The sequence below is a fragment of the Toxoplasma gondii genome, chromosome IX (genome assembly GCF_000006565.2).
Source record: "Toxoplasma gondii ME49 chromosome IX, whole genome shotgun sequence".
In the NCBI taxonomy this organism is placed as follows: Eukaryota; Apicomplexa; class Conoidasida; order Eucoccidiorida; family Sarcocystidae; genus Toxoplasma; species Toxoplasma gondii.
The window spans coordinates 2,807,054-2,834,208 of NC_031477.1; the positions used below are offsets into that span (position 1 = coordinate 2,807,054).

At 54.6% G+C, this 27,155-nt stretch overlaps 2 protein-coding genes across 2 annotated transcripts; one reads left to right on the forward strand and one right to left on the reverse strand.

The window, feature by feature from the left end:
- Nucleotides 1-457: 457 nt before the first annotated feature.
- On the reverse strand, nucleotides 458-9,470 carry ABCG96 (ATP-binding cassette G family transporter ABCG96). Its single transcript, XM_002368287.2, has 7 exons — nucleotides 7,166-9,470; nucleotides 6,431-6,511; nucleotides 5,240-5,858; nucleotides 4,647-4,786; nucleotides 3,970-4,225; nucleotides 3,171-3,649; nucleotides 458-2,633 (listed from the first exon to the last, which is right to left on the reverse strand). The coding sequence occupies exons 1-7, from the start codon at nucleotides 7,631-7,633 to the stop codon at nucleotides 1,539-1,541; spliced, it is 3,138 nt and encodes a 1,045-aa protein (XP_002368328.1). The 5' UTR covers nucleotides 7,634-9,470; the 3' UTR covers nucleotides 458-1,538.
- Nucleotides 9,471-12,249: 2,779 nt separating this feature from the next.
- TGME49_288930 (hypothetical protein) lies at nucleotides 12,250-26,946 on the forward strand. The gene is made up of 18 exons (XM_018782053.1): nucleotides 12,250-13,276; nucleotides 13,742-13,804; nucleotides 14,759-15,094; nucleotides 15,604-15,804; nucleotides 16,826-17,031; nucleotides 17,473-17,708; nucleotides 18,212-18,302; nucleotides 18,821-18,905; nucleotides 20,225-20,567; nucleotides 21,132-21,557; nucleotides 21,914-21,948; nucleotides 22,226-22,463; nucleotides 22,752-22,922; nucleotides 23,338-23,438; nucleotides 23,728-23,985; nucleotides 24,544-24,603; nucleotides 25,059-25,146; nucleotides 25,547-26,946. Exons 1-18 carry the CDS (start codon nucleotides 13,136-13,138, stop codon nucleotides 26,023-26,025), a joined length of 3,558 nt encoding a protein of 1,185 aa, XP_018636377.1. The 5' UTR covers nucleotides 12,250-13,135; the 3' UTR covers nucleotides 26,026-26,946.
- The last annotated feature ends 209 nt before the right edge of the window (nucleotides 26,947-27,155 follow it).

Below are 27,155 nucleotides of genomic sequence, written 5' to 3' on the forward strand. Positions count from 1 at the left end.
CCTTACACAAATATACTCACTCTGCATCATTTCTTCTAATCTACAGAGCGATGTTCAGTGGTTTTCAAATACGTGATAGATATCTCTGCCTCGTCTGTAGCCTTGCTGCCATATATATAAATATAAATATATATAAATATATATATATATATATAAATATATATATATATAAATATATATATATATATATATATATATAAATATATATATATATAAATATATATATATATAAACATATATATATATATATATATAGAGAGAGAGAGAGAGAGAGAGAAAGGAAGAAAGAGATATATGTATTTATATATATACCAAGAGGAGTACCTCTTGATCTGTATATCTGTCTTTGCTTATCTCCCGCCGTGTACCGTGTTGCCGTGATCCTCTCTGTCTCTCTTCAGTCTTCCACACAGGACAACAGTGTTCGATCCGAAACATGTCCAAATGTTTTGACGTCGTTCCAGAGTGTTCCGGTGGGATTTTTCCGCCTTTGCTCGGCGAACTGCAACGGCGAGACAGAATAAAAAGGTCTTGGAAAAAGTAGACACCAGACGTCCGCGCGCGCCACAGCCGCGTAGCCTGTTGGCACGCTCACGCCACTGGCCCCCGGCTCTCTCGCTTGTCTCTCAGAGATTCTTCGAGCTGGGGGGCAGGGGGGTGTGGGTGAGGAACGCAGACACGAAGAGACAACACATGCGGCAAAGCGACGCATATGACAAATAGCTGCATGCGTCAACAAACGCACGCGACAAGAAGGCGCCAGGCCCGGCACACTGGCACTGCGAGCAGAGAGAAAGAAGAACCCAGGGCGAGGCCGACGCAGGCGTCCAAGAGAAGCCTGGAAATTCTCAATGCTTTTTTAACATCGTTCGGAGTCCAAGGCGCCCAGACGACACACAGGAGACATCCACGATTCGGGACTTGCCTTTACAGCGACTCTTTGACAGACAGAGGAGAGACGACGGAGAACAAGAAGTCCTGCTTCCCTTTCACAGCAACACTCCAACGCCGAGGGGTGTCCATACACACAGGCGGGACTCGTCCACGAACAGCCGATTTCTGCGACTTGACCTGTGAACCGAGCTTCGAGTTCTTTGTAACCACACACACCACAGGCGCGGGCACAGACACACGAGCGCATGCAAACAGCTATTCATAACTACGTAGACACGCAGACCTATCCATACGGCGAAGTCTACAAACAAGCATCCAATTGAAAACGAAGGCATGGATATGCGGGTCCTTGGACGTTCTCGCGAGACTCCTCTTGCCGTTCGTCTAAGCGCGAATCCACGGCCGGTGGTCATCGCCGACGCAACACTGGGGCATGCAAAGACGCTGCTCTCAGAATGCAGACTCGTCCAATTGCACACCCACCGCCATGGCTCTTCTTGCCTTTCCAGTCGACCGACAATGCATCTTTCTCTCGATTTATCGTTCTCTCGATTTATCCTTCTCTCTCCTTCTCTTCGTCTCTCCTTTCATCTCCGTCTCTTTGTTTCGTCGCCTCGCGTCACCCCATCGACCTCCTCAGATGGCTACCCACGCCCGCGAGCTCTCAGCTTCGACTTTCGCGGCTCGATCTCCCCGGCTTCCTCCTCGTTCGTTTTCGCCTGCTTGTTCACACCTCGGAGTCGACTCCGCCTCCAGGTGCTCTCGGTGTTTGGCGCGACCCAGACGCTCTGGAAAACGGCCGCGGAACCTTTCACAGCAACGGCGAGAAGGACGAGAATGAGGACGTCGACAACCCACACGTAGGTGCCCGGATCCATCGTTACGCCATACACCCTTCCAGCTAGTCCGTACTGCTTGAACAGCTCTTCCGCCGACGCCAGGGTCGGCTCTCCCGCGGGCAAAGTGCGACCGCGGCCTGAGGCCTGTTGGTCCGCGAAAGGGTACGCCTTCATGACGTGTACGGCTGTGGCTTCGAAGGCGAGGAAGAACGGGCACAGGTAGCTCACCCAGCCGACGTAGAGCGGCATGCTCTGAGGGTTCGTGGTGAAGCCGTTGACGAAGGTGAAGAGCATGAAGGCCACCGCGGTGACGCTGTTGGCGTGAGCGAACGAGCTGCTGGCGATGGACGCGAGGTAGAAGGCGCCGTCGACGACGAGGAAGGCGAGAAGTGAGACGAAGAGCGAGAAGGGCAGCGCCGTCCACTCGAATCCGGCGAGGAACCAGAGAATGGAGAAGAGAACGACGTCGGAGCCCCCCACGACGCATGCAGACACGCTGGTGGTCGCCAAGTAGTGCGGCAACGCCGAGTAGTACCCCCCCGTGACTTCCATAATCAGCTGCGCCTTCTGTTGAACGAAGAGCGGGATCGTCCAGAGCGCAGAAGCGCAAACACAGTAGACCAGAAGAAACAACGCGGACAGCTGGTAGTACGGCGGCTGCGTTTGACGCACGCGAGCCATGACCAAGCCGAGAATGACGCCCTCGACGGCGGCGTCGCAGTAGATCGCCGCCAACGTCCCTCTGTCGCGCAGCCACAGACGCGCGCTTCGTCGTCCTATCATCGAAAGCTGCTTCCACAAACTCGCGATGTGTGGAGCGTCTTCGCCCCCGGCCTCTGAAGAAGAAGGCGAACCTCCCGTCGCTTCCGAATGCAAATCGAGAGCCGCGAAACTGGAAGCCTGCGCAAGAACGCAAGACCCCACACAGATCCACACCAGTGTTGGACGGGCGAGGGGGGGAGGGGCGGGGACAGGGAAGGGGAAGAAAGAAGCGGAAGGAGAGTGCAGGGAACCTTTTTGCTTTGGAGAAGATGACAAATCGACGAAACAAAGGGTCACCTCAGGTTCATGCAGAAACACCACAGACACACATCTACCGTCCGGTCCCCTGTCGATCTACATTTTGCAGCATATGCCGACCGCGTTAGAACTATACATGCACATCGACATCGGCGTGCCATCCCCATCTCGATACCTATCTATCAAACAATATACGCACATTTATATATATATATATATATATATATTTGTGTATATATTTGTAAATATATTTGTATATATATATATGAGCATGCAGTGACACTCCTCGAGTGTACACGTCCTGACCGACGGGCGTCTATGCACCTATATCCACATATGCGTCGACATTCCGAACGTCTCAAGCGTCGCCCTGTGTTCCGTTTCGAAGCGCTGAGGAGGCGCCGCGTCTGTGGTTACCTGTGCACCATCTGGAGGCATGTTTTCGTCTGCGTCGGCCCGCGCGCTGTCCCGGCGACCTCCGCTGGGTGTCTGGGCACCCCTCAGCGCCTCGGCGACGCGCGCTTGGACTGCAGGGAATTGGTGTGCCTCGTAGAAGGCGGCGAGTTGCGCAGGATGTCCCTTGTGTGGGGAGACAAGGTCGCTGAGGTAGTCCGCGGGGTTTTGGTGGAGAGGGAAGGGGAAGCCGCAGTTCTCGAACCACGCTTGGCAGTCTGCGACCTTCCCGTTGTACGCGCAGCGGCCTTCGCAGGAGAGCAAAATCAAGTTGTCGAAGAGCGACAGAATCTGCATGGAGGGCTGGTGAATCACGGCAACCACTGTCACGGTGTACACGTCGCAGAGGCGCCGCAACGTCCTCACCACCGCCAGCGCGTCCGCAGCCGAGAGGCCTGTCGTCGGTTCATCGCAAAGGAAAATCTGCGCGTCGCTCATCAGACCTACAGCAAAAAAAGAAAAAACAGATCCCGCCGGCATGCCCGGGGAGAATACGTGCATGCAGAAAAAGGCCGGAAGACGCGCAAGTCTACAAGCGGACAAAAAAGCCGAGCCGCACGACGTCCTTCCCACGGGACGACGTCCGACGTCGCGTCGTACTCCGCAAAGAAAATCAATTCTACAATCCGCACACACCCCCGCATAAATATATATATATATATATATATATATATACATATATATATATATATATATATATATATGTATATATATATATGTATATATGTATGCATGCGTTCGCTACCGGTGAGTGCGTGCCTACCAAGGCCGAGAGTGACCCTTCGTTTTTGGCCGCCAGAGACGCCTCTGACTGCTTCATTTCCTATGGGGCTGTCGGCGACAGCCTGCAGGCCTAGAACCCTCAGGGCCTGGTCGGTGTAGGCGTCCGCGGCTCGCTGTCTCTCTGTGGAGTCTGGAATCGACGAGAAGTTCATGCGCAAGTCTCGTGAAAACTCGAGGCATTCTCGCACTGTCTCTTTTCCGTCAAAGATGTCGTCTTGCTGGACAAAAGCCACCAGCTGAGCAAGCGACAAGGACAACACACCAGGCAGTAAGGATCAAGACGAAACGCAGCTGTCCCAGGCGCAGAAGGGCGCGCATGCGCACATGGACCTCGCGCCTGTCTCCACGTCTCTCCACCAGGTGAGAGAGAAGCCTTCTTCTGAGAACGAGGCGTTAAGTTTTCTTTATAAACAGAGACTTCCGCCCCCCTCCCCCTGCGAGATATCTCTCTCTTTGCCCTTCTTCTCTGCTTCTCTCCCTCACTCTCTCCCTCCGTCTCGCTTCTTCCCTGCTTCCCTATATTGCCCCGTTCGCTCGTTGTTCTTTCGCGACTTCCACCCTGTTTGTGTTCCACTCTGCGGTCTCCCTGTTTGTGCGCCTTTGTGCTCGTTCTGTCGTTTCTCCCTGCTCAACTCGCGAAAGCCTGCGTCTCCTCACGCGCTTGAACGAGCGACCTCGGGGCTTCCCGTTGACGAACACCTGGCCGCCAGTCTGCCGCGCTTGCGTCCGGTGCGCCACCACGTTGAGCAGCGTCGTCTTGCCGCACCCGCTCGGCCCCATCACCGCCGTCATGGTGCCTGGAGAGGGAACGCATGCAGCGAAACCCAAACGAAGACGCGTTCACAAAAGCCAGTGCAGCCAACGCAGCGTCCTCGACGCGCCACCGCGCCAACCACGGTCAACCGACGGTGGTGGGCGGGTGCGAAGAGGAAGCGAGGCACCGAAGAAGACCGGAGGTACACACAGACAGACGCGAAGATGTACATGGAGCGACAGGGAGACGCGAACGCGTCTGTAAAAACGTGGAAGAAACACACACCGACGCAAAAATAGAGAAAACGCCCAGTGGAACTCGGGTCACGGAGGAAACCGACAGAGGGCAAACGAGAGGGCCTTCGCCGCTTTTTAATCTTGTCCTTCGCACCTGATGTATTTAGGTGAGTATGCAGGTGTAGAAGCGTCCGTGCTCGGCCGAACTCACAAAAAGGCTTTGCCTCGGATTCTGGCCAGTCGTCTGTCTGCTTCCTTACCTGCTTCAAACACGGCGGAGAAGGGATGAAGCACCAGCTGTCGTTCTTCCGGTCTGTGTTCGTCTGCCTCTTGTTTGTCCTTCGCTGCTTCATCCTCCCGCCACTGTTCCGGCGCAGCTGGTCCATGGCCGCCTCTGCCGCCCCCAAAGTTGGAACTCCCTCGTTCGTCGCGCCCGCTTTCCGAGGTCTGCATGCGTGTGTCGGCTTCCGGTTCCTCTGCGGGATGCCCGCGGCCTGCGTCGCCTTCCGCAGCTTCCCGTCCACTTCTTCCACTGTCTTTTTCACTCTCTTCCGCCGCCAGCCTACTGCTGCGCATGCGCGTCGCCTCGCTGCTGCTCGCATCCATCTCGCTCGCAGGTCTACAGGCACTGGCCGGTCGACCCCACGCGTACTGTGAGCTGCGTCTCTCCTGCTGGCTTTCGCCAACCACCAGCTGCTGCAGGGGGACTGTTAGGAGGTCCTTGGAGAAGCAGATGAGCGAGCAGAGTGCCGAGGCACACCGTCTCAAAAAGCTGCATCTCGTCGACTCCCGTTTCCGAGGCAGAGTGAAGCAAATGTCTCTCACCACAACCGTACACGCCCCAAAGGGCCGACGGTAGAGAGACGCCCACGCACCGTCCTGAGTCGTCGACGCGAGAGACAAAACACACACAAACGCATGCAGTCACGCGACGACAACGAACCTGCATCCAGCCGATTTTATCAAGCATGCATCCACACGAGATCCACATGCAGTCAAATCACAGAAACACTGACAAACGCATGCAGTCACACACGAGAGAGAAACGCAGAAGCACGCATGCATCGCCGTGTCACGAAACCACGCATTCGCTCGACACTCGGCGCTACCGTTCGCAGTCCGGCGGGTCGCTGGCACCATAGCACTTGACCGAAACGGTTTTTTGACGTATCTCATGCATGCGCGCCGTCCCTCCGGCACCTGCGGCATTGCTTCGCGAAACGCGCCGCGCGCGGGTTGGTGGCGAAAAAAAGGCGACGCAGAGAGAAAGGAAAGAACGATGCCGACGCGACTCGTCAGAGTCCACACGAAGCCACTGCAAAGCCTACAGCTACCATCCAGTTTCAGAATGGCGCACAGGCTCGCATTTGGTGCCGCTGGATTCTCTAGCCTCTACTCGTTGTGTTACCCCACAGGAGTCCATCCTCTATTTCCTGAGTTCTGTCACTCACCTCGTTCGGATCGTCGCCGTCGCCGAAACCGCCTTCGCCGACTCGAGGCCCGACGTCCATCGACTTCGCCTCTCGCGAATTCTGCAAGGAAAGAAGAACGCGAAATCAAAGACCTGCATGTCCGTCGCGTTTGCGCGTTTGAGACGCCTCCACTGTTGCACGATCAGATCAAAGGAACCGCGAAAATGAAACAAGAAACGTTTACATGAGAGCGTGCGCCGTATAAAGACGACGGGGTAGCTACGGACAGTGTGACACCCGTTAGACTGAGCCTGTGATGCGAACAAGGGAGGCTTGCTACCGCCGCTCACTTCTCCCCCCCGCCCCTCTCCCCCAGTGTTGGGATATCTGGCGCTCAACTGTGGTCAACCACGGTGTCGACATGATCTGGAACGAGTTCACCACAGCAAAACCACCGTGCTCGGTGTAACGACTCCGTTTTCCACGACCCTCCCGTTGTGTGGGGGTTCTGCTTTCAGAAGTACCAGGGATGCACCAAACATTCCGAATGTCCTTGTCGATGCATGCACTCCAATCCGACTTCTGGTCAGCGCCTGAGACGGCGAAACGTCCAGACGGAAGATCCTTCCTCCCGGACAGCGCGGTACGCAGGCAACATCCCGCGCTGCGCTAACGGCTTCGCTCACTCCCCTCGCGAGGTTGGAAGCCAGCGCGCAAGTTTTCTGGTTCTTTCTTCTTGAGGTTCTCCCGAGTTTCCGCCTGAGTCTCTCGTACCTTCGTCTCTTGAACGCTCCCTCGGGGAGCGTCCCCTTCGCCGACAACGCAGGCGAATTCGCTTCTCGGGAGCCAGGTCTCACCCTCCAGTCGTCTCGTCTGTCTGCAGACTTGCCCCAGAGTCACCTCGCCATACCACTTGGCGCTGAAAGCGTTTGCCGCCTTGGCGAGGATGCCAGAACATTTCGCGTCGTTCGCGGCGTCTGTCGGCGTCTCCACTCGCAGCTGGCCGACCTCGCCGTCGTCCGCGCCGACGGTTGACGTCGAACTGCGTCCCTCCCCGGACGCGGTGTCTCCGTGACTTCCTGTGCTCGAGAGAGACGCATGCGTTGAGCTGCGCGCCGGCCGAGGCGGCAGTGCGCTGTGCTGCGCTCGAGTCGCGCGTGTGTTCACGGCCGGAGGCCAAACCTCGGAGGCGCAAGCCAGGCCCGGTGCCTCCTCAGGTTCGTCCAGGGTCGCAGCAGCCATCGGGATGCTTTGCGTCTCGTCCTGCGCTCTTCCCTTCTCATCGAAGAAACAAGCCTCAACGACCGTGGAGAGAGAAGCAACGTCGACACACACACGCTTGAAAAGAGAAGAAAAGGAAGAAGAGAACAAGAAGGAGAGCGGAAAAGAGAGGCCAGGACCCCACCCGGCAAAGAGAACGAAAGCCGACGCGGGATGATACGCAGAGGCAGGTGAAGGCAGCGACCCTGACGGAGGCACTCAGTGTGCTTGCCCAAGCAACGACATGCACTTGGTTTACTTGGTTCAGGCCCATTGGAGCGACCCCCCCAACCGAAAGGTATGCGGCCGAACGTGCGTCAAGCGGGCGTTGCCGAGAAAGGCTGCCAGCCGGTCGATCGCGTCAGAAGCCACGGAAGCTTCCCGGCGCATGGGGGCGAGTCAAAGAGAATCGAAGAGCAGACGCAAGCTGGAGGCATCGACCTGTGTGACTCCCGAAAAAACCGGCAACGGAAAAGTCCGACAGGCGAGGCGGCGCCACCAGGAGAATCGACGCAGACCAGCAGGCTGCCGCGACGCTCAGATCACAGGGGACGCAGGCGTCACACTGAAGCAATCAGGTCAGCTGAACTCGGTGCGGTCCGCGTCGGCCTGGAAGGTCTTGTGGCGACGACACCACGAGAAGGTGAAGTGCTCACCTCGGCTCCTTGCGTTTCCGGATTGACGGTTTCGGCCAGAAACGGACTTGGTTGCGCGGCCTGCCGCGTCGGTGAACAAGAAGGTGACCACCGGAGATACGTTCCGAAGAGACGGACTCGAAGCCGAGGGAGCCGGGCTGACCAAAGAGGTAAGAGGCATGCAGGTGAGAAACGCGAAGCGACCGAAGGCTGTGCCATCGAAATACTCAAAGTGTATACACGGAGCAAATCTACCTTTGTGAAAGCTGTACTCGCGGGTGTGTGTGCGCTACGCAGTGTCGGGAGTTGCGACAGCGCGCGCTGGTCTCCGATCAGAGAGGCGTATGGAGCCAGCAGAAAACCTGATAGCTGCGAGTGTTGCTTGCCGCCGACCTTTGCCTTATTCACAGGTGACGCTCCGTGGAGGCGCGATCAGAGACCCTTCCAGTCCGCACTCAAGGCCGGGAAAGCCCCCAAAAAAAGTCAAAGTCACTCCTCTCGTCAGCGGCTGACAGAGCTGCGAAAGAGAAGCGCGCACTGCGTCGAGGCAACTTTCGAAGTTTGTGAGGAATCCTGACACGAAACAAAAAAAACGGTATCGAGGCTCTCCGAAAAGGCTACCAAAACTCGGAAGCGAAGGAGGGTGGAAAGTTCAAAACAGAAGGCTCTTTCACGGTCCGCGTTCACCGCCCTTTGACCGCCCGTCTCTTGCGCTTCTTCGAGGCGCCTGCCTCGCTCCTGTATTTCTGGAGAATGAGAAAACCTTGCCTGCGAGTGGCCGAAGAGAGGCCGAGACAAAAAACTCGAAAACTCTGGAAACTGAGAACTTGAACGATGCGGCGCACACGTCCTGAGACACCAGGGGGCGCGCCCGGGAACGGCTGGAATCGCCAGGGGGGGGGGTGGGACGAGAAGACGGCGAAAAAGGCGTTGACAAAGAGACAGACACTCAGGGGGAAAAGGCGAGGAAACAGCAACGCGCGAAGAAAAACGGAAAAGGGAAACGGGAATAAATGAGGGGACATCCGCGTGTGTGGGGCGGGCGTTCACGCGTGGACCTCTCTGAGAGCCTGCTCAGCCCCCAGATGAAGGAGACGCCTATAGGAACGGTGGCCGGGCGACAGTGAACAGGAACAGTGTTTTTTCTCTGGTTTATGGGTTAATCACGACGAACTCGCCGCAAGCAGTGTCGGAAATGCGGGCAAAAAGGCCCTTAAAATGCAAAGACGACGGCAAACCGCCTCCTACGTCCACTCTCTCGCGGGGCTGCCCACAAAAGCGGGGACGCAGCAGAAAGGCCTGCAAAGCATCCAAACGAAGAAAAAGGAGTAGCGGATATCGTCGAAGAGGTCAATCCAGATGAGACTGGCAAATCTTTGCTCAGCAAAGACGATTCAGTCAAAGAATATGGAATGTCCGACACCTGTCAACTTCACAGGTGAAGCTAGCGCTGGACGAACGATCCTTCGTCGCGGGACTCAACCGTGAAAAGCGAGGTTCTCCAAGACGACTTGCGAGTTTTGCGAAGAAACTCCTCACTCGCGCTCCTCCCACATTTGTCGCTTCATACTATCGGGAATGCGGAAAAAGTCAGACACAAGAAAAGATATGAAAGCAAGCTAACGATATATAGGCATAAAAAAGTCTGCTTCGTCGTAAGAAGGGAGCAGTGTTTTATCTGAGGAACGACAGGCGTTCATTGAGGCCTGGTACTGTGGCTTCCAAACATGAAACTCTGTTGGTGAGGCGAGGAGGATACTTGCAAAAGGTCAGGTTGTATGTTGTTTCCGCAGTCGCTTACACATCGGGTGTACAAGATGTCCTGGGACACTCTGGCGAAGCAACAAGAGAAAACATTCACTTTTTCCCCTTACAACCACAAGACGACGTTTGCGAGGAGACATTTAACATCTTCGAGCTGCGTGCTCTGTCGTGGTATATGCTTCGCTTGCTTCCAAGAACGCAAAGGCCCTTCAAGATACTATAAGCGTGAGAGACATGAAGCATGGGAGCGCAGGTGAACTAGTCTCAAGCACACCACTCGTCACGTAACAGAAAGGCGTCACAATTTTATTTTGGCAGGGACGGAATATCACACCGACGTTAACTCTTCGACAAACGTCGCCTCCTACGTCAAAGAGAAAGTCTGACACTGTCGAAAAACGCGGCCCCGAAGAATGTTGCACGTATGTCACGCGGCGCCTCCCTGAGATTATATATATATATATATATACGGATATATGTTCGGAAGCAAAAATATCGTTTATATACGTTTGTACCTATGTACAACGATGTGTAGGTCGCATTGCCCGGAATGGTGTGCGACGCTGGATCGTTATTGCCACAACTGCTGCCCCAATATTTCTATGTGGAATTTGTGGGTTAACATGCAGTCTGGAGTCCACTGTGTAGACGATGTAACCAAGAGTCGTCATACATAGGCAGACGGTCCGTATGAATGAGTCTGCACACAGAAAAGTGAATGCATCGAAAATCGCGCTGTCTCTTTTTTTGGTCTGCGTCCTCTGTTTATCGGCACAGAGAGGCACTTCTGAAGACTTGCATGCGCCTTAATTGCACTGGAGTCAACACGGCGCCCTTTGTTCACGCGAGGTCTGCGTTTCACTGTCGAGCCGATCGAATGGCCTCGCATAAAACGCCCGTAGAGCGAAATGATGAAAACGAGAGAGAGCCGGTGCTGACAGGCCCCCCCTCGTAGGCCCAGTACAAGACACATATCTCTGCAAACGTTCTGTCTGCAGGTCTCTCGACCCATCATCTGCAGATCCTTCTCGAATGGTGCATCTGCATGCATTAGCACATCCTGTGTGACAACGCATGTCGCTGTATCGGGAACGAATTCTCCGTGCTCCATTTTCGCCAACGGTGGCAGTGGCAAGACTGGCAAGCGTCGTTGACATTCATGGTTCTAGACGAACCGTGGGCGACTTTCCCTTCACATACCTCTTCCTCTCCTCTCTTCATAACATGAACCGTTACACTCAGACTCATTTCAGCACAGTCGATGACCCTATGCGTTCACTTTGGAAGAACTCGAACATCTCACTAGAGCCACTGACTTTCTCGGATCTTTATTATCGTGGGGACTAGTGGATTTTGGGGTCTGCGTTTCTGCTGGTTGTCTTTCTCGCTTGTCTCTGCTCCTCTTCGCCCTCTGGAATCAGTTTGGGTATAAGCATCGTGAAGCTCGGCTCATGTCAGTTGACAGCGAAACAGGATTAAAATAGATGACATCTCGACTCTAAGACCCTTTGTTATGCAGAAGCAATGGGTGAATTTTTGCTTGTCTGCTGCGCATATCTCGAGCGAGACACCAATAGTCTGCCTTCTAGAAACGTAAAAACAAAGTATACCCTCAAGAACGAGAAACTCTACTCGCCTCGATGTGTGGCGCAGGCGTACGATGTTGACTGCACACAGCGCCAGTTCGCTTTTCAGCTTCTCGCCCACCGTTTCATCCCCAGAAAAAAAGGACTCCACTCTGTTTGTCCAAGACAACCGCGACGGCGATCAGAGAGTGACGGTTTGCCTCTTCCTTGGTTTCTTTCTGAGTGTGAAAACCTGGGGTGGCCAGCGGCGAAGCAGTACGTGCGTCACCTCAGTTGAACGTTGCTGAGGCCGACGGCCCGAGAGAGAGAAACCCAAAGAACGTGACGCAGTGGAAACAAAAACAATGCGCGTTCCTGATCGTGGGGAGGGCGGACTCCACCGATGGTAAGCAAATGTGAAGATGCGCTTTTGAGTGACCAGAGAACGAGAAAGGATGTTGATGCGGTCCATCCTTTTCAGTGTGCGAGTGCATGTATCTGAGAGAAAACGCATGCAGACAAGACACACGGGTGTGTACACGGAAAAAGGAGGGAGAAGCGATACCACTTCGGCGACCGAATCAGCACAGAGAGTGAGAGACAGAGATTCGTTTTTCTTTGGTCTCGGGGTTTTACTTCTTTTCCCCTGTGAAGAGTGCCCCGGTGCGAGCTAGGGCAGAACTTCATATTGCAAAGAATTTCCTTTTCACAGGCGCCTCGACCTGTCGCTCTCTGCCGCTTGCTCACCGACCATTTTTTTCTCTCGGGCTCCCCTTCCCATTTTCCGCTCGTTTCTTTCCGTTCCTCCCTTTTCTTCGTCTCCCCTCTTCGCTTCTCGCCTCTGTTCCGCCGCTCTCCCCAACTCGTCTCTTCGTCTCTTCTTCTGCCGTTCTCTATCCATCCACCCGTTACCCGCGTCTGGTCATCGCCTCACTGGCGGGTCCCTGGTTTCTTCCTCGACCTCGTTTCTTTTCGCTCGTTGGCTCACGCTCAACGTCATCCTACACGCTGCCTGCATGCTCCCAGGCAGGCCTAGCAAGTGGAAGTGCCAGCGGCCAAAAGTCCTCATTTTCACCAGCCTGCGATCCCATCTCCTCGCCTTCTCGCTCGCTGGAGCGTCTCCCTCCATGCATGCATCGTGGAGGTCGCCCTCGGTCCTCCTCCCGGTCGCCACCTGCATTCCATCTCCGTTTCGCGCATCTTCTCGGTTCCACCGTGGCGGTCTTCTTTGCCTCTCGGTTGTTCTGCTTCGGGTGCCTACATCGCACTGCGCTGCGTGAGTTGATGCACCAAAGGCATTCGGGGACTCTCTCGCTTGCCTCGCCGTCAGCATCCTCTGCCTCTCTTCCGCGCGCAGACGAGCTCGACGACGCAGGGAGAACGGCTCGGATGCTGAATAGAGTTCCGGTCGTGAGATGCGGAGACAACCAAGATCTGCGGACTGCTGCACATCCCCATCCCTCTGGACTGCTGAAGAGAGCTGAAAGGCCTTCAATCAGAAAGAGACAGAAGGCGAACCGATGGTGGCCAGAGCCACAGACGGAGGAGACACCGGCGCCCCCGCAGGCTCGGAGACGCATCCTGTCGTTCGCCTCGGCTTTCGGCCGGATGGAAAACGGCGCCTCAGTGTGGTATCGGGGCCTGCCTCTCTCTCTACGGGAGTACGTCTTCTTGTCTGCACCTTCCTTCTCGCATGTTTGCCGCGACGCCCTTGGCCTCGACGCTTCTTCTCTTCCTGTTCTGCAATCGTTGTCCTTCGAGTTGATCTCCCTCCCTACCGTGTGTCTCCACATTTCCTCTTCCTCTCTCTGTCTCCAGCTCTCTGTGTCTCTCGAGCTGTCTCTCCAGATACACATCTGTCTTGTTCCCTCTCTGTGGCTCCGCATGTCTCTCACGGGATGGACGTCATGCCCCGCTGAGCCTCTGAATGTTTATATGTAATTCTGCGTTCTCCTTCTCCATCGCCTGCTACTTGCCGTTCCTCCCTCTCCACTGCTCCCGTCACCTTCCTGCCGTCTTCCACGTTTGCGTTTAGTTGCGTTCTCTCTGGTCTGTCGCGTTCTTTTCTTGCAGTTGTTTTACTGCTCGCTCCCCGTCTTCTGTGCTCGTTGATTCCACTCCCTCAGGACGGCGCCCCTTCAGGCGAGAGTAGGCGAGGTGTGGGCGGCACCACCGGCGCTTCTCTGGCGGTGAGCCTCTCTCCCCAGCGCTGGATCGATGACCGTGATACAGATAACAGTGTCGTTTCGGTGCCGATGCGCTCATTCCACGGGAGCGCTCGTTCCGGTGGCGACGCAAGGCTTGTGAAACGGGAGGTTCGGTGTGAGTCGCAGGGATCTTGAGATCGCTCGCTTCGCTTCTCTCTTCGCTTCTGTAACGCGGAACGGCGGTCTGTGGCCTCCGTCTCGTTCCTTTCGTCTCACCGACTTGGTCATTTGTCCGGCGGAACTTCAGCTCGCGCCCTTCGGCCTTTCACGAAGGCTTCGTCTCTCTTCTCGTTTTCCTCTGTTCACCGTCTTCCTTTGTGCCTCACTGCTTCTTACCTCGTTTCCTCGTTCTCCTCGTTCACCACGCCTCCCGCGCCTTCTCTCTCGACTTTCTCTTTATCCCCTTCTCTGCCTCACGGCTGGCGATCTGTCTCTCCTCTTGTGCCGTTCTGAGTGTCTCCTCTTCTGCACTGCCTATGCCTTTCCCAATAACGTTAGGTGATGCTCTTCGTCCTTACGCACGAGGGTGTCTCTGTTTACTCGATTCAGAGTCTTCCATTCTGCTTAGAGGACTCTTTGTGACACAGCCTCCCTCGGGTCGCCGCTTTCCCAGTCTTTGTTCTTTTCCGGGGCCTTCTCGCCTGTTTAGGTGCTGTCGGTCCTGTCCTCAGCCTCTCGCTTGGAGACGTCTTAGCACCGATTCGCGACTCTGTTTTCTCGCCTAAAGACATGGTTGAAGAGACACACTCCAGTCAATTCGTGTGATCGCTGATTCGTCACCGTATTCAGTTCTGTTTGGCTGTGTTCGTGACCAAACATCGGCGCCATGTGAGAGTCTGTTCGTTTTCACGAGACCGCAAGCATCGGACCTGTTGTGTTCTTGACAACGCGCTGCCCACGCACCTTGTTGCCTGTGTCGTTCCGTTTTTCTCTCAGGGCCATGCCCCTGGGGCTCTTGCGCGGCAGGCGTCGAGTCTGAATTCCGCGTCGTCTTCCTTCTCCTCGTTCGCTTCTTCTTCCGCATTTCCAGCCTCCCTCCCTTTCTCAAGTTCTGCGAATCGCCCCGGCTTTGCGCGGCCGACAGCGCGCGCCGCCTCAGGAGCCGGTCGCGCTTTGGCCGGCCGTCTCCTCGTGCGGGCCTTCTTCGACGACATGAAGACCGTTAGCATGCAGCGAATAAATCAGAAGAACGCCTTTCAAGTTGACCTCATCGACCGCCTCGCCCTCGTCGTCCACCAGCAACTCGTCAAGACGGACAACGCCGTTCTCACGGTAGGCCCGAGGATGCGGTTAGCTCTCTCCAGCATCCCCTGGGGTCGTTGGGTGCATGGCCTTCTGTGCCGTCATGTGAATCAGAGAAGCTTCCTCGTTTCCGATGTTTCGCGGGATCTCGTTTCATTCGGTTGCACCTCTCTTCTCGCAGAAGGCGAGTCAAAGGGACTGAAAGGACTCGAGCACCTAGAAACGCCTTCGCCCCTACGCCAGTGCAGATCCGAACAACGCTATGGCGGCCGTCAAGCCGTGGGGTACCTGTGGCGCGAAACAGGAGTCCGAGCAGCCTCTGGGTACTCGGCGGCCGCGAGAGGACCTTGACGTCGTAGAGTGTCAACCGCTAGACAAAGCGTCGATCAGAGACCTTGGCCTCCACTGGATGCGCGGCTCCCGGTCTCGCTCTGGTTCGAGGCTTCCTTTCGACGGATTGTAGTAGCGAACGATGTGAGTGATCTCACCCTTCTCCTCTTCCTGTTTCTACGTCTGTTGTCTCCTCGCTGTTCCCGTAGGACGGCACCGATGGACAGGCGCCGGCTCTGCTCGACGGCGCCTCCTCGCCAGACCTCAGCAGCACCTCGGAACTCTCGCGAACCGGGAGAGGCGAAGAAGGCGAAGAAGGCATTACCTTTACACATGTCTCCTCGGCAGTGGAAGGCGCGACGCGCGTCTACGGCTACCGGGTCGAGGCTGTCTACGACCAGACGTACCATGTGCGTTTGCAAAAACATGGCGGTCCTCCCGCGTCCTCTTGGATGCGAAAGACGCATGGGGGTGAACCATTCACCTGTGGATGTTTGACTCCTTCGCGATCTACCTCCTGAGCTACCTCTTGATCACCTTCTGGATCTATTTCTTTGATCTCCTTCTGGGTCTTTCTCTTGGCCTTCTCCTTGAACTACCTCTTGAGCTACCTCTTGATCATCTTCTGGATCTATTTCTTTGATCTCCTTCTGGGTCTTTCTCTTGGCCTTCTCCTTGAACTACCTCTTGAGCTACCTCTTGATCACCTTCTGGATCTATTTCTTTGATCTCCTTCTGGGTCTTTCTCTTGGCCTTCTCCTTGAACTACCTCTTGAGCTACTTCTTGATCACCTTCTGGATCTACTTCTTTGATCTCCTTCTGGTTCTTTCTCTTGGCCTTCTCCTTGAGCTACCTCTTGAGCTACCTCTTGATCACCTTCTGGATCTATTTCTTTGATCTCCTTCTGGTTCTTTCTCTTGGCCTTCTCCTTGAGCTACCTCTTGAGCTTCCTGGTGATCTACCTCTTGTTCTCTCTCTTGTTCTCTCTCTTGGCCTTCTCCTTGAGCTACCTCTTGAGCTACTTCTTGATCACCTTCTGGATCTACTTCTTTGATCTCCTTCTGGTTCTTTCTCTTGGCCTTCTCCTTGAGCTACCTCTTGAGCTACCTCTTGATCACCTTCTGGATCTACTTCTTTGATCTCCTTCTGGTTCTTTCTCTTGGCCTTCTCCTTGAGCTACCTCTTGAGCTACCTCTTGATCACCTTCTGGATCTACTTCTTTGATCTCCTTCTGGTTCTTTCTCTTGGCCTTCTCCTTGAACTACCTCTTGAGCTATCTCTTGTTCTCTCTCTTGTTCTCTCTCTTGTTCTCTCTCTTGTTCTCCTCCGGCTACTCTGCCGTTGTGGGCGAGCTTTTTCGCGCTGCATCCCGCCATTTCTCGCTTCTTGCTTGCCCCTGATAGGAGCGGGTTGTTGTGTTGCGCATGCAGGTACTGAACTTGATGAGCTCCTCGCGACAGGGCCAGGGAGGCGAGGATGCTGGGGACGGCGACGCTGCGGCGCATCCGACTCGTAGGGGCCGCCACCACCAGCAGCTGGCCCTCTTCAAGAAAGGCGGAGCGAGCACACTAGCGCCTGCCTCCGAAATCACAGAGTCGCAGATCGAAAAAGACAGCTGTGTCGATCCCTATTTTCTGTGAGCTGAACTAATGTCCTCCGCCTGCCAGGCGCCAGTGTGTGTGTCTATATCTCTTTGCATATAATATAAACATTGTGCATCCAGTCCATATATATTGCATAGAAATGTAGCGTAAATTAAGTATTGAATGTTCACTCTCTGTATATATGTAGAGGGGTATATAAGCCTGAGCCCATGCTGTCGATTCGTTGCTGCGGTCCATGTTTGCGTTTCACGAACTGCTGTAGTCTTTGTTTGGATGATTGTCTATTGTGTTTCTATTCTTACCTCTGCCTATCGCATCTGTGGAACCGTGTGTCTGTACACCCACAGATGTACATGGATACGTTTGTATGCATATGGATGTATCTGCATTGGCGTTTTTTCGTGAGAAGTCCTGAATAAAATGTCTCCGACCGCAGCTGTCGAGCGCGTCTCCACGATGTCTTCTTTTTCCAGGAAAATCTCGGGCATGTTTGACCAGGCAGGCGCGAAGGGGCTGCTCTTAGCAAATCTGGAAGTGGATACTTCCCTGCGAATGAAACTCGACGGCGAATGTCGAGCCTTCCCTACAGGCGTTCTGCGAAACGGCCGAGAGAAGGGCAACGCTGCGCGGGAGGAGACAGAGGCTAATCACGCCCCGGAAGAGACGGCGGAGGTCGCGGAACCGAGTGTCGACTGTGCATTTCTGAGAGGTACAGAAAAAGCAAGAAGAACAAATCCGTTCGTCTGTCCCATGCCAGCGCATCATGTCGCCTCTCACAATGCCGGGCTTCTCGGCGGATCTCCACAGAGACGAGAAGCCGGACAAGGAGCTTTGCCGCTGGCTTCTCCACCTTCTGTGCTCCGTCGACTTCTTCCGGCTTTCGCTATCAGACTGACATCCTAGAGACGCGTGCGCCTCCTTTCTTTTTCGCTCGGTTTCCACTTACTTTTCGGTGGAGTTTGAGAGGACAGGCGTTGCCTTTTGGGGGCTGTCCACGCCGGTTGTCGACTTGATTTCTTTCGATGTTGACTCGCGGCTTCTCCGTTCTCTGTGCATGCCTTCCTGTCCTCTCGCTGCTCCTCAGCGTCTCTGCGTTTCCGTTCTGGCGGCGTTTTGTCTTGGCCCCGTCCAGTCGACTGTTCGTTCTCGTCGCATGTTCACCTTGGGTCTCTCATCCCGCGCACACCGCTTGCGGTTTCTGCCTCTTTCTAGATCTCCTTTTGGCCGGGGAGACCCCCGCGTCGGTTCTCGCCCTCGACATCTGCGAGAAACCGATCGGTCACTTTCGCGAGCTTCTGCAGAGGTACGCGAAAGTTCTTCGCAGATAGGCGGCAGTCTTCTGCTGCTGCGTTCGCGCTGCCGCATTCATCGGCGTCGCGTTTCGTTGTCGCTGTCGGCGTCTTTCTCTCAGCTTGGAGAAGTCCGCTTACGTCTGACTACGGAGCCTCCGCATCCGTTCCACGCTGTCACAGTGAGGTGCCGTCTCCTTTTCGCATGCGTTTTGAATGCGTTCTTTCTTTCCACTGGCTCCGTGTGTCTGTGGTGGGCCTCCTGAGTTTTCGCGACATTTGCGTTTCTTCATGTTCTTGCTGTCTCTCTTCGGCGTCTGTTTCTCGTCGAACCGGCCTTCTCTGTGCTCTCCGGAGACAGGCCTGCCCGTGTCTCCGTTAGGCGAAGTCTCTCTTTGGCCTGCGTCCACATCGCAACTCTGTGTCGTTCCTGAACGAGATGTTCCAGCGTTCGTTGCAGTGGCAAAAGTATTTGGTCCAACGCAGGCAGTATGGTAGAACTTATGGTGCCGTGTCTTGTGTCTCTATACAGCCTACGGCGCGGTCGAGATGTCAAGGCCGGCGACGCTCTCTCCGAAGCGGAAGAGGAGACGAATGAGCTCGATGTAGACGACGACGTGAGTGCATCCGATCTCCAGTTTTCTGTCTTTCTCTTACTTTCACTTCTTCTCAGCATTTCAGCAGTCCCGCTCTCTTCACCAGGCTTCGCCGACCGTGGCGCTGTCGCTTTCTTGTATGGAAGCCCCTTTGTGTCAGGTGCATTTCCTCACTCCTGGGCGTCTCCTTTGTCTGTCGCCTTCCCTCGCTTTCTTCGTTCTCAGTCCACCCGCACTGGTCTGTCACTCTCGCGAGTAGGCTGTGCCCGAGTTCCTCGTTGCCGCATATCTCTGTACCGCGGCGCCTTCTTCGTCTTCTCCCCCTTCTCGCTCTCTGATTGTCGGTCCGTTGTAGCGCATTTCTCTTCGCACGCGCCTCAGCGGATCTTCTGTGCATTCACTGGAAACGGCTGCTGGCCGCGTTTCTCCACTCGTCTCTCGCTTTTTTTTGCCTTCGGCCTGTTCGTTCTCTCACTGCCCTTCATCTCCGTCTGAGTCGCGGCTCCAAACGCCGACGGGGTGCCACAGGCCTTCCTTCCCCGCGCGTCGTTGGCCTCTGTAGCCGTCCATCTTTACCTTTCGAAATCTTGCATCTACGAAATATTTTGTCTCGCGATAGGTCTTGAGAACCTGACTTCCGAACCACCACAACAGGTTGCTCCATCGACGTTCGACAGTCGGTCAGACCCAGCAGTATTTCGCGCTGTGTTGCTCGGCTACCGCAGACTCTTTGCAGAATACTCCAGGGACTGTGTAGGGTGGAGGCTGTGCTATTGATGGGAGGTCTCTCGAGTCTGCCGTCCAAGCTACGTTTCAGGGAAAACGTATAACTAGCAAACGGGGGGGTCGTATACTCCATCGTTTGCTATGTAGAACTCGGCAATAAATGGCCTTCAGATGTCTGAAAGTTACCGGCTGCATGCCAGCCGAAAGGACGCCTTCCAGTTCGTTCAGAGGCAGAACAGTTGTGCCGGGTGATTCTGGTCGTGCGGGGGGGTGCTGGACCGCCGCTCCACCTATCGTTTCTGTACAATGATTAGAAATCGAACTGTCCTCGAATCTCAGGATCGAGATGGCTGTGCCCCGCACAAAACTGTCACGACCTGGTTGGCGGATCGATTAGGCATCCAGCATAAGACATTTCTTCAAGAAATATATCTGAGTTCGAAACTTCTCTTGTCACCTACTAATGCGGCATTTCCACTCCAAACTTCACTCCCTGAAAACCATGAAAAATGCGTGTAACTACTCTATGAGGCGTTAAAAACTCTGTAAGTTCTGTTTGATTCCTCGGTGCAGATCCCCCAGCCGCAGAGCTCACCATGTCGATTTGTTTTTAGATGCTTGACGTCGACATGCAAGGGACGACGCTGGGGGACAGCGGCTTCCAACAGGCAACGCAGGAAGACGAGGAACTTCTGAAAATCGGCGAGAGTTACATGGACGACGAGGCGGCCTCGGGCGGGCTTCGAGAGGTCCTGGAGGCGCAGGAAGCCGAAAGTCGAGAAGTGACTCAAGACGACGAACTTTTTGGCGACGGCGTGGACTTTTTCTGTGACGGGCATGTTGGCGACGCAGACGACGACAGAGACGGCTCCTGGGATCGGCCAAGAGGTGAAATTCGAGAGCGAGATGCCGAAGGCGAACGCATTTTGTATGAGGTAGCAGCCGATGAGTCTAGCGGTAAGGCAAGACAACGGAGCCCGCGATGCGTTTTTCTGCTTCATCGTTCTCGCCTCTTGCGTTGCTCTTCAACGCTGTTCCCTCACTCTGCTGTCTTCGTTTCTCTCCCGAAGGTAGTATACATCCCAGAATAGGACTGGCTGTAGAAGCAGTAGATGTAAACAAACAACGACAACCAAGTCCTCAGAAGGGTGTGCAGCGGCTGCCTGTCTCTTCCGTTGCACATTTCTTTCTTCAGCGTCGGGGGTGTGTGTTTTCTGTTCTGTGTAGATCTTCTCTGTTTTCTCTTGTACGGGTCTCTGTGTCTCTTCTCCTTTCGCTCGAGGCTTCTCTCTTTCATCATTCTTGTGCTTGGCTTTCTTCGTTGGACCTTCCGCGTAGATCGCCACCCTCTTCGTTTACCAGCAGTTTTTGTGTTGTTCGGCACACACCCAGCGGATGCCACCTAGACGCACCAGGCGGCCTGTGTGTTCCCTCGTTCCTTGCTCGTGTCTGAAGACTCGGTGTTCCCCCGTTCCTTCTGCAGATCTTTCTCCGTTTCTGTCCTGCTTTCTTCAACTTCAGCCAGCAGCTGCACGCACCCAAAGTCGTACTCGTTCGATCGCCTCGTCCCCGCCTTCTCGCAGATGCTCGGAGTGCCGGCTGGGGGGCATGGAGCCCAACTAGCGGCGAAGCGGGCCTTCGGGCTGGTGCCTACCGCGGCGGGGTCGCAGGGGGGCGGAGACCCAGAGGGTCGCGAGACCGGCCGGCGGCGAGGCTCAGGGGAGGAGACTTCTTCCTCGGGGTGTGTTGACTTCTTTCCCCTCTCGGCTAAAGGCAGTGCCGCTGCTGTCGGGAGACCATCAGCGCCGTCTGCGCGACTAACTGTGAAAGAGAGACAACTGAGAAAGCAAGAACAGTTCCGAGAAATGCTGGATCCTTTTCGCGTTGACATGTCGAATTTGGACACAAAGAGTGGAGGCCTGCCGCTCGGTTCCAAGTTCCAATGCTGTAAGCCAGCCGAGGGTAGCCGCCTGAGTGACCCCGGTTTTTTTGATACAGGGCCGATAGGCGTAACCCTGTGAGAGACGAACAGATCTTCTTCGTACTGTCAGTCAGCGACGAAGTGCCAGGAAAGAGAAGGACTCCGAGGCGGCGGTCCGGACGAGCGCAAAGAGGCCGTCCGGTGCTCCACCTCCTGGAGACAGTGCGATGGACGGTCCGCGGCATGGCTTCGCATTTCTCCAGGATCGTGGAGTCTGCAACAAAGGGACTCGCTGTGTGTTTTCTGCGTCGCGTCGTTTCCAGTTGTAAAACTGCAGCTTCCGGCAAAAAAACGCTGTTGTGTCTGTGTGTTTCCTTTTCAGATGTTCCGAAGCCGCAGGAGAATGTAACAGTTGCGGTGAGGAGCCGAATCGCCAGTGGCGCTTCTCGCTTTCTTGTTCACAAGCGTTTGTGACGGTGTCTGTCTCTGTTTCTCTCTCCACTCTCTCCTTCTCTCTCTGTGCTCGCTACTCGCCTCTCCACGCAGGGGTGTACCTGGGTGTCGTTTGATAAATATCTATCGTGTCATGCGTCTGGACATGCAGACGAGCGGCCTTGGCGGTTTGTCCTGTCGACTTCTGGTTGATGTGTGAAACTGCGTCCGTTCCTTTGTTCCTTGGCCTGTTGGAGTGCAGTCGGACTTTACTTCCTCTCCATTTCTACACTCGCCGCATCTGCTCGTCTCTCTCGCAATGGTTCCCTCCAAGGAGATCCGTCTCCTCCGCCACACGGGTCCGTCTGTGGGCGACGGTTGGGCTCCAGACGGAGCCGGTAACTCCGGCGGGCGAGCGGGGCGAGATCTCGGTCGCGGCGACAGCCAAGCGCCCGACGGACCGTGGGAAGCAACTTTCATCGACGCAGGAGATGACGGAGGTAACGCATATGCGAGAGAACGCACCGAAACCCACCACAGATCTGCAGCTCTCAACCTCACCACAAACGCTTTATTCAACTACATGTCGACTTATATATATATATATATATATATCGACACTCCGTGCGTGTCAACGGGGGTTTGCGCATAGATGTTTTGGTTAAAGTCGCCAGGGCGTTTCTTTCAGTATGTGTGGACAGGTGTGAATTGCAGGCCAAACCTCTCTCGGTTTCACCTTAGCCGGTTGTTCTTGTGTTTCTCTTCTCTTTTCCTTGCGACTTTTCCAGGACTCGAAGACGACAGTTTCTGGTCTGCCGCGGCCCATGGGCCGCTGCTGAAAGAAAGCGCACTGGAAGCCGCAGACGCGAAGGCTCAAACGCTTTTGGAGGGCGGCGGGGGCCTTGACCGCGACTGGTCAGATACAGCATGGGCAGGAGGAGAGAATGATCAAGCTTCGTGTAAGCCTTGTCTTACTCTACCTGTTGATAAACGATTTCTTGGCGGGTGTTTTCTTGATTTTCATTGGGGTAGAGCGGCAGAAGACTCTCTGCTACGGTTGTGGCGCAAAGCCTGCCTACGCGCCACGAAGAGCATCGTTCGGGCCTCGTCTGGTTGTCTTCATCTTTGATCTTTTCCACTGCGCTCCAGACGGTCCCTGAGTTTCAGCGGTCTTCGTACGTCCCCATATTCACACGTCTTGAACACCGTATATGATTACAACAGAGATACACATGGTCATCTGGGGTCGTTCGCTTTAGCACAGTGTCTAAACTTGGTGCATTCATGCGTAGCAAGACTGACGGGATTCCAGCCCAGCTTACGCCTTTGTTCTCTCGCGTTTCTTTCTTTTTTTCTGCACATTCGCGCATGCAGCGTACATTGCCCACCTTTTCGAGCGGGGCGATGCGGCGAGCCGCGGCGGCGCTGCGGGCCTGTCTCTGGGCGATATCGTCCTGCTGGCGGAGCCCCAGAAGGTGCGAGAGTTTCGGGGACCGGCCGGGGCGAAGACTCTTGAAGCGAGGTTTTCTCAGGGTGGGCGCGCATGCAGGAAGGAGACATTGCGGATATGCTAACTTCTTTATACCGATCTAACTTGGTTGTAGCGAGGAGACAGAAGCGAAGGACTCACTCAGAAGACAACAGTGAGAGCTGAAAAAGAACCCGGCAACGCCAGAACGCGAGAGACCTCACCTGTAAGAGAACCACGGCGCAAGCAAGAGATCGAATTTGTATCCTTTGTCTGGAAATCGTCAAACTTCGCAGGTTGGAGTTAGCGAACTTCGCCTGAGCATTCCGTCGCGCTACGTGGACGTAGCTGTGGTGAAAAAGGCACTGAAAACTGCTCTGGGCGTCGTTCCAGATTTCTCTGCTGACCAGGACGCAGAGAACTCGGCGCTCAGAAGAAAGCGGAAACGCGACATGCTAACGGCCCCCGGCGAGGAAGAGCCCCAGGAAGAAGACGATGTCGACAGCTGCCTAGACAGCGTAGACGGGGAAACAAAGGAACCGTGCAGAGACCTGGTAGGCTCTCCGTGTATGGGTTTAATGGTAGACTCCACTAGAATCGCTCATGTCGGTAGGACTTATGTATTTGCAATGTTGGGTCTGTACTGACGATACGGTACCTTCTTTATATCCGTCTATATTCGAGGTTCGAAGTGAGCATTTGGCGTCGGGAATCGCGGACTCCCAAAGCACTAAACTCGGAGAAGAGAACCGTCACATGCATGCATACCCTGATAGCAAAAATAAAGACTCTGGATTGGCAACACTCCATCCGCTGCACGCGTCTCCGTCCTGACCGTCCGGCGGTCCCTCGACTGCCCTCAGGGAATCGCCCGCGAGCCTTCGTCTTGGTTCTTCGCCTTCCTGCCAGTTCAAATACGGCCGCTGCTGCGCGGGGGCTAATGGTGTCCGTGGCGTTCAGACGGTTGCGCTTTGCTCATACACACACAAATATATATATATATATTTATATATATATATATATATATATATATTTAAAGGGTTTTGTACCTGTGTGTGTGTGTGCTTGTCCACTGGCTCACGCGTCTGTAAATGCCTTTCGTTCTCCCGTAGGCGCTCTGGAATCCCCGCGGCCGGCGCGACGGTATCGATTTCGAAACACTCTGTGCAGAGGTAACCGAGGGGTCCTGAACAAATAGGCACACGAAGCAGATTCTCGAGAAGCGTTTCCTTGTCGTCAGTCTGTTCAGAGGTTTTCTCTCCTGGCACGCTCGTAGGCGGCGTCTTCCGACGCCTTCTATTCATGCAGCGTTTGCTGCCGTCATACGTCCACGCATGCGCAGATGCTTTGTCGCAACAGTGCGTTCGTATAGAGGCGGATGTCGCCTACAGATGCACAGGCATATGCACATCCACGTATACCCATATATATATATATATATATATATGAGGGAGGTGTACGGTGCTGCAGTTTGGCTGCTGTTCACTTTATTTTTTTCAATGACCCGGTACATCCGTTCAGGATTTTGCTCAGCGGCAAGGCGTTGAATGAGGTGGGAAGGTACCCAGAGAAATAATCTGGGTTTAGAGTTTCTGCTTCTTGCGTTTGATTTTCTGTCTTGTTCAAGACGACGAGGAAGCTTCCGTCGACTGAGAAAGCGAACCTCTCCCCCCAGATGTTGTTTGTCTGTCTCCTCTACACCTGCAATGAAGAAAGTAGGAGCGACATCGAAAGATAGGCTTGCCGGAGACGGCGACAGACTGCCTGAGAGCAGACGACGTTGTGCGAGACGCAACTGAGCGAGAAGAGAAAGACTAGAGGGATCCACCGAAGGCAGCGAGAGGAACAGAGACAGAGAGACGACAACTGCAGTTCAAGAGTTAAGGCGAGACTCCCTGATCGTTATCTAGATCCGGAACGGGCGCAACAGTTCCGTCTTGAGCTGCACGATCGGTGTCTTTGTATCCTCTAAGTTTGCTGGATTACTTTGATCAAGTAGCGTCACAGGCGACGGTGGACCCCGGTCGTCCAGACAGGAAAAGGGAGGTGTTACTTGCGTCGCCTTGTTTGTTTACTGTCCCCTTATGCCGCCCTTGGTGTCCCTGTTGTCTCCAGCACTCCATCTGGAACAGTCTGCAGACTTCTCGTCGTTTTCCGCCTTCGTGCATGCGCCGACGGACTGGCACATGCGCGACGACGCCGAAGCTGTCCGCGTACTGGACACTGTGAGGCATTACACTCCCCTCGCGCTTCCTGCTGTCCCAGAGAAAAAGAAGAAAGAGACTCTCAGTCTCGAAGCTCCTTCTGCCGAAAGCGCCGCAGACGACGGCGGCGCGGCGGGAGACGCGGACGACGCGCAGAGTCCTGCGAAAAGGCGGGGTGCGCTGGGCGACGAAGAGAGGAGACAGAAACGAAGGCGGGAGGGCAGAGGAGGGAAGCACGAAGAAGGAAACCGGAAAGGACACAGAGACGAAGAGACGGGCAGCAAGAAGCGAAGAGGCAAGAAGCGAAGAAAGGAGGACAGCGACGAATCTTCAGACGGAAGTGACGATGAGGAAGCAGCCGCGAGCGAGGACAGAGACGGGAGTTGCTGAAAGCCCAAGACCCGCCAAATGCCTCGACACTCGGTCTGCTGGTTTCGTGAGCATCCCTTTCTAGCGTCGATCCCCAAACCAGACGCCTTTTCGGAGACAAAAAATGAAACACGAGCCGTCATGCGTCACATGGGATTTGTGGCGTCCGTTGCCATTCTTCGTAGATACATTCCTGCTTATACATACATATATATATATATATATATGCATATATATATATATATATATATGTTTATGTGACATACGGATGATGTGATTCATACATTAGCGGGAAAAGAGCGTATGTTAAGACGCGCCTCTGTGTCTACTCTCTTTCGTGTCTGTATGTATGTTTATTCTCAGCAGTGTGTCTGCGCGTATACAGGGTATGTGTTCATGCCTGTAAAGGGATCTCTGCAGGCCATAAGTGGGCGTCCCGTAGCTACGTTGTTTTTCTCTACACTGCTCCGCGCGGCAAGATCTATTGTCATTGACTTTGATAGCTGCCGGGTTCGCTTGTCACAAAGAAGATCGGGAAATTTGGGGTCTGGAGTTTGGCGTTTTTAACGTAGGCTGTGTCCTTTGATTTTGGCATTGCTGCGTGTCAGCAAAGAACTTTTTTCCGTTTCAGGGGAAGCCCACAGTCTGAAACGTCGCCTGACAGCTTCTCTTGTGCGTGTGATTGTCTCCACTTTTCCCCGTTTGTGCATGCATCCGCGGCGTTGCCCTCCTTGTGAACCTGCGCCGACCGCAGGCTTTTGCAGGGTGTGACTTCACCGTTCGTGGGCATCTTACCCGCGTTCCAGTGCTTTTGTCAAGCGGGATGGCTGCCCCCATTTTTTTCTCCCCGTCGTGGAAGAAGATGAGCCTTGTCGACTCTTGAATCGTTTGCCCCAAAATGGAAGCAACACGAGGAGTCTTCTCTGGAATATAAAACCTGACAATTTTTTTTCTCGTTGGAGTTACGGAAAAGCGTAGAATCGAGAGATCCACACGCACGAAAGTCCGACACCGCACCTTTACAGCGTTTCCCTGGGAATACGCCGCTTCTGCCTTCTGAACAAACTTCTTTCGCCGACTTTTGTTCCCCACAAGACAGCTGGCCTTGAGCGGAATCTGCATGTTCCGGTTTTCCACGATTTTTTCCTTGC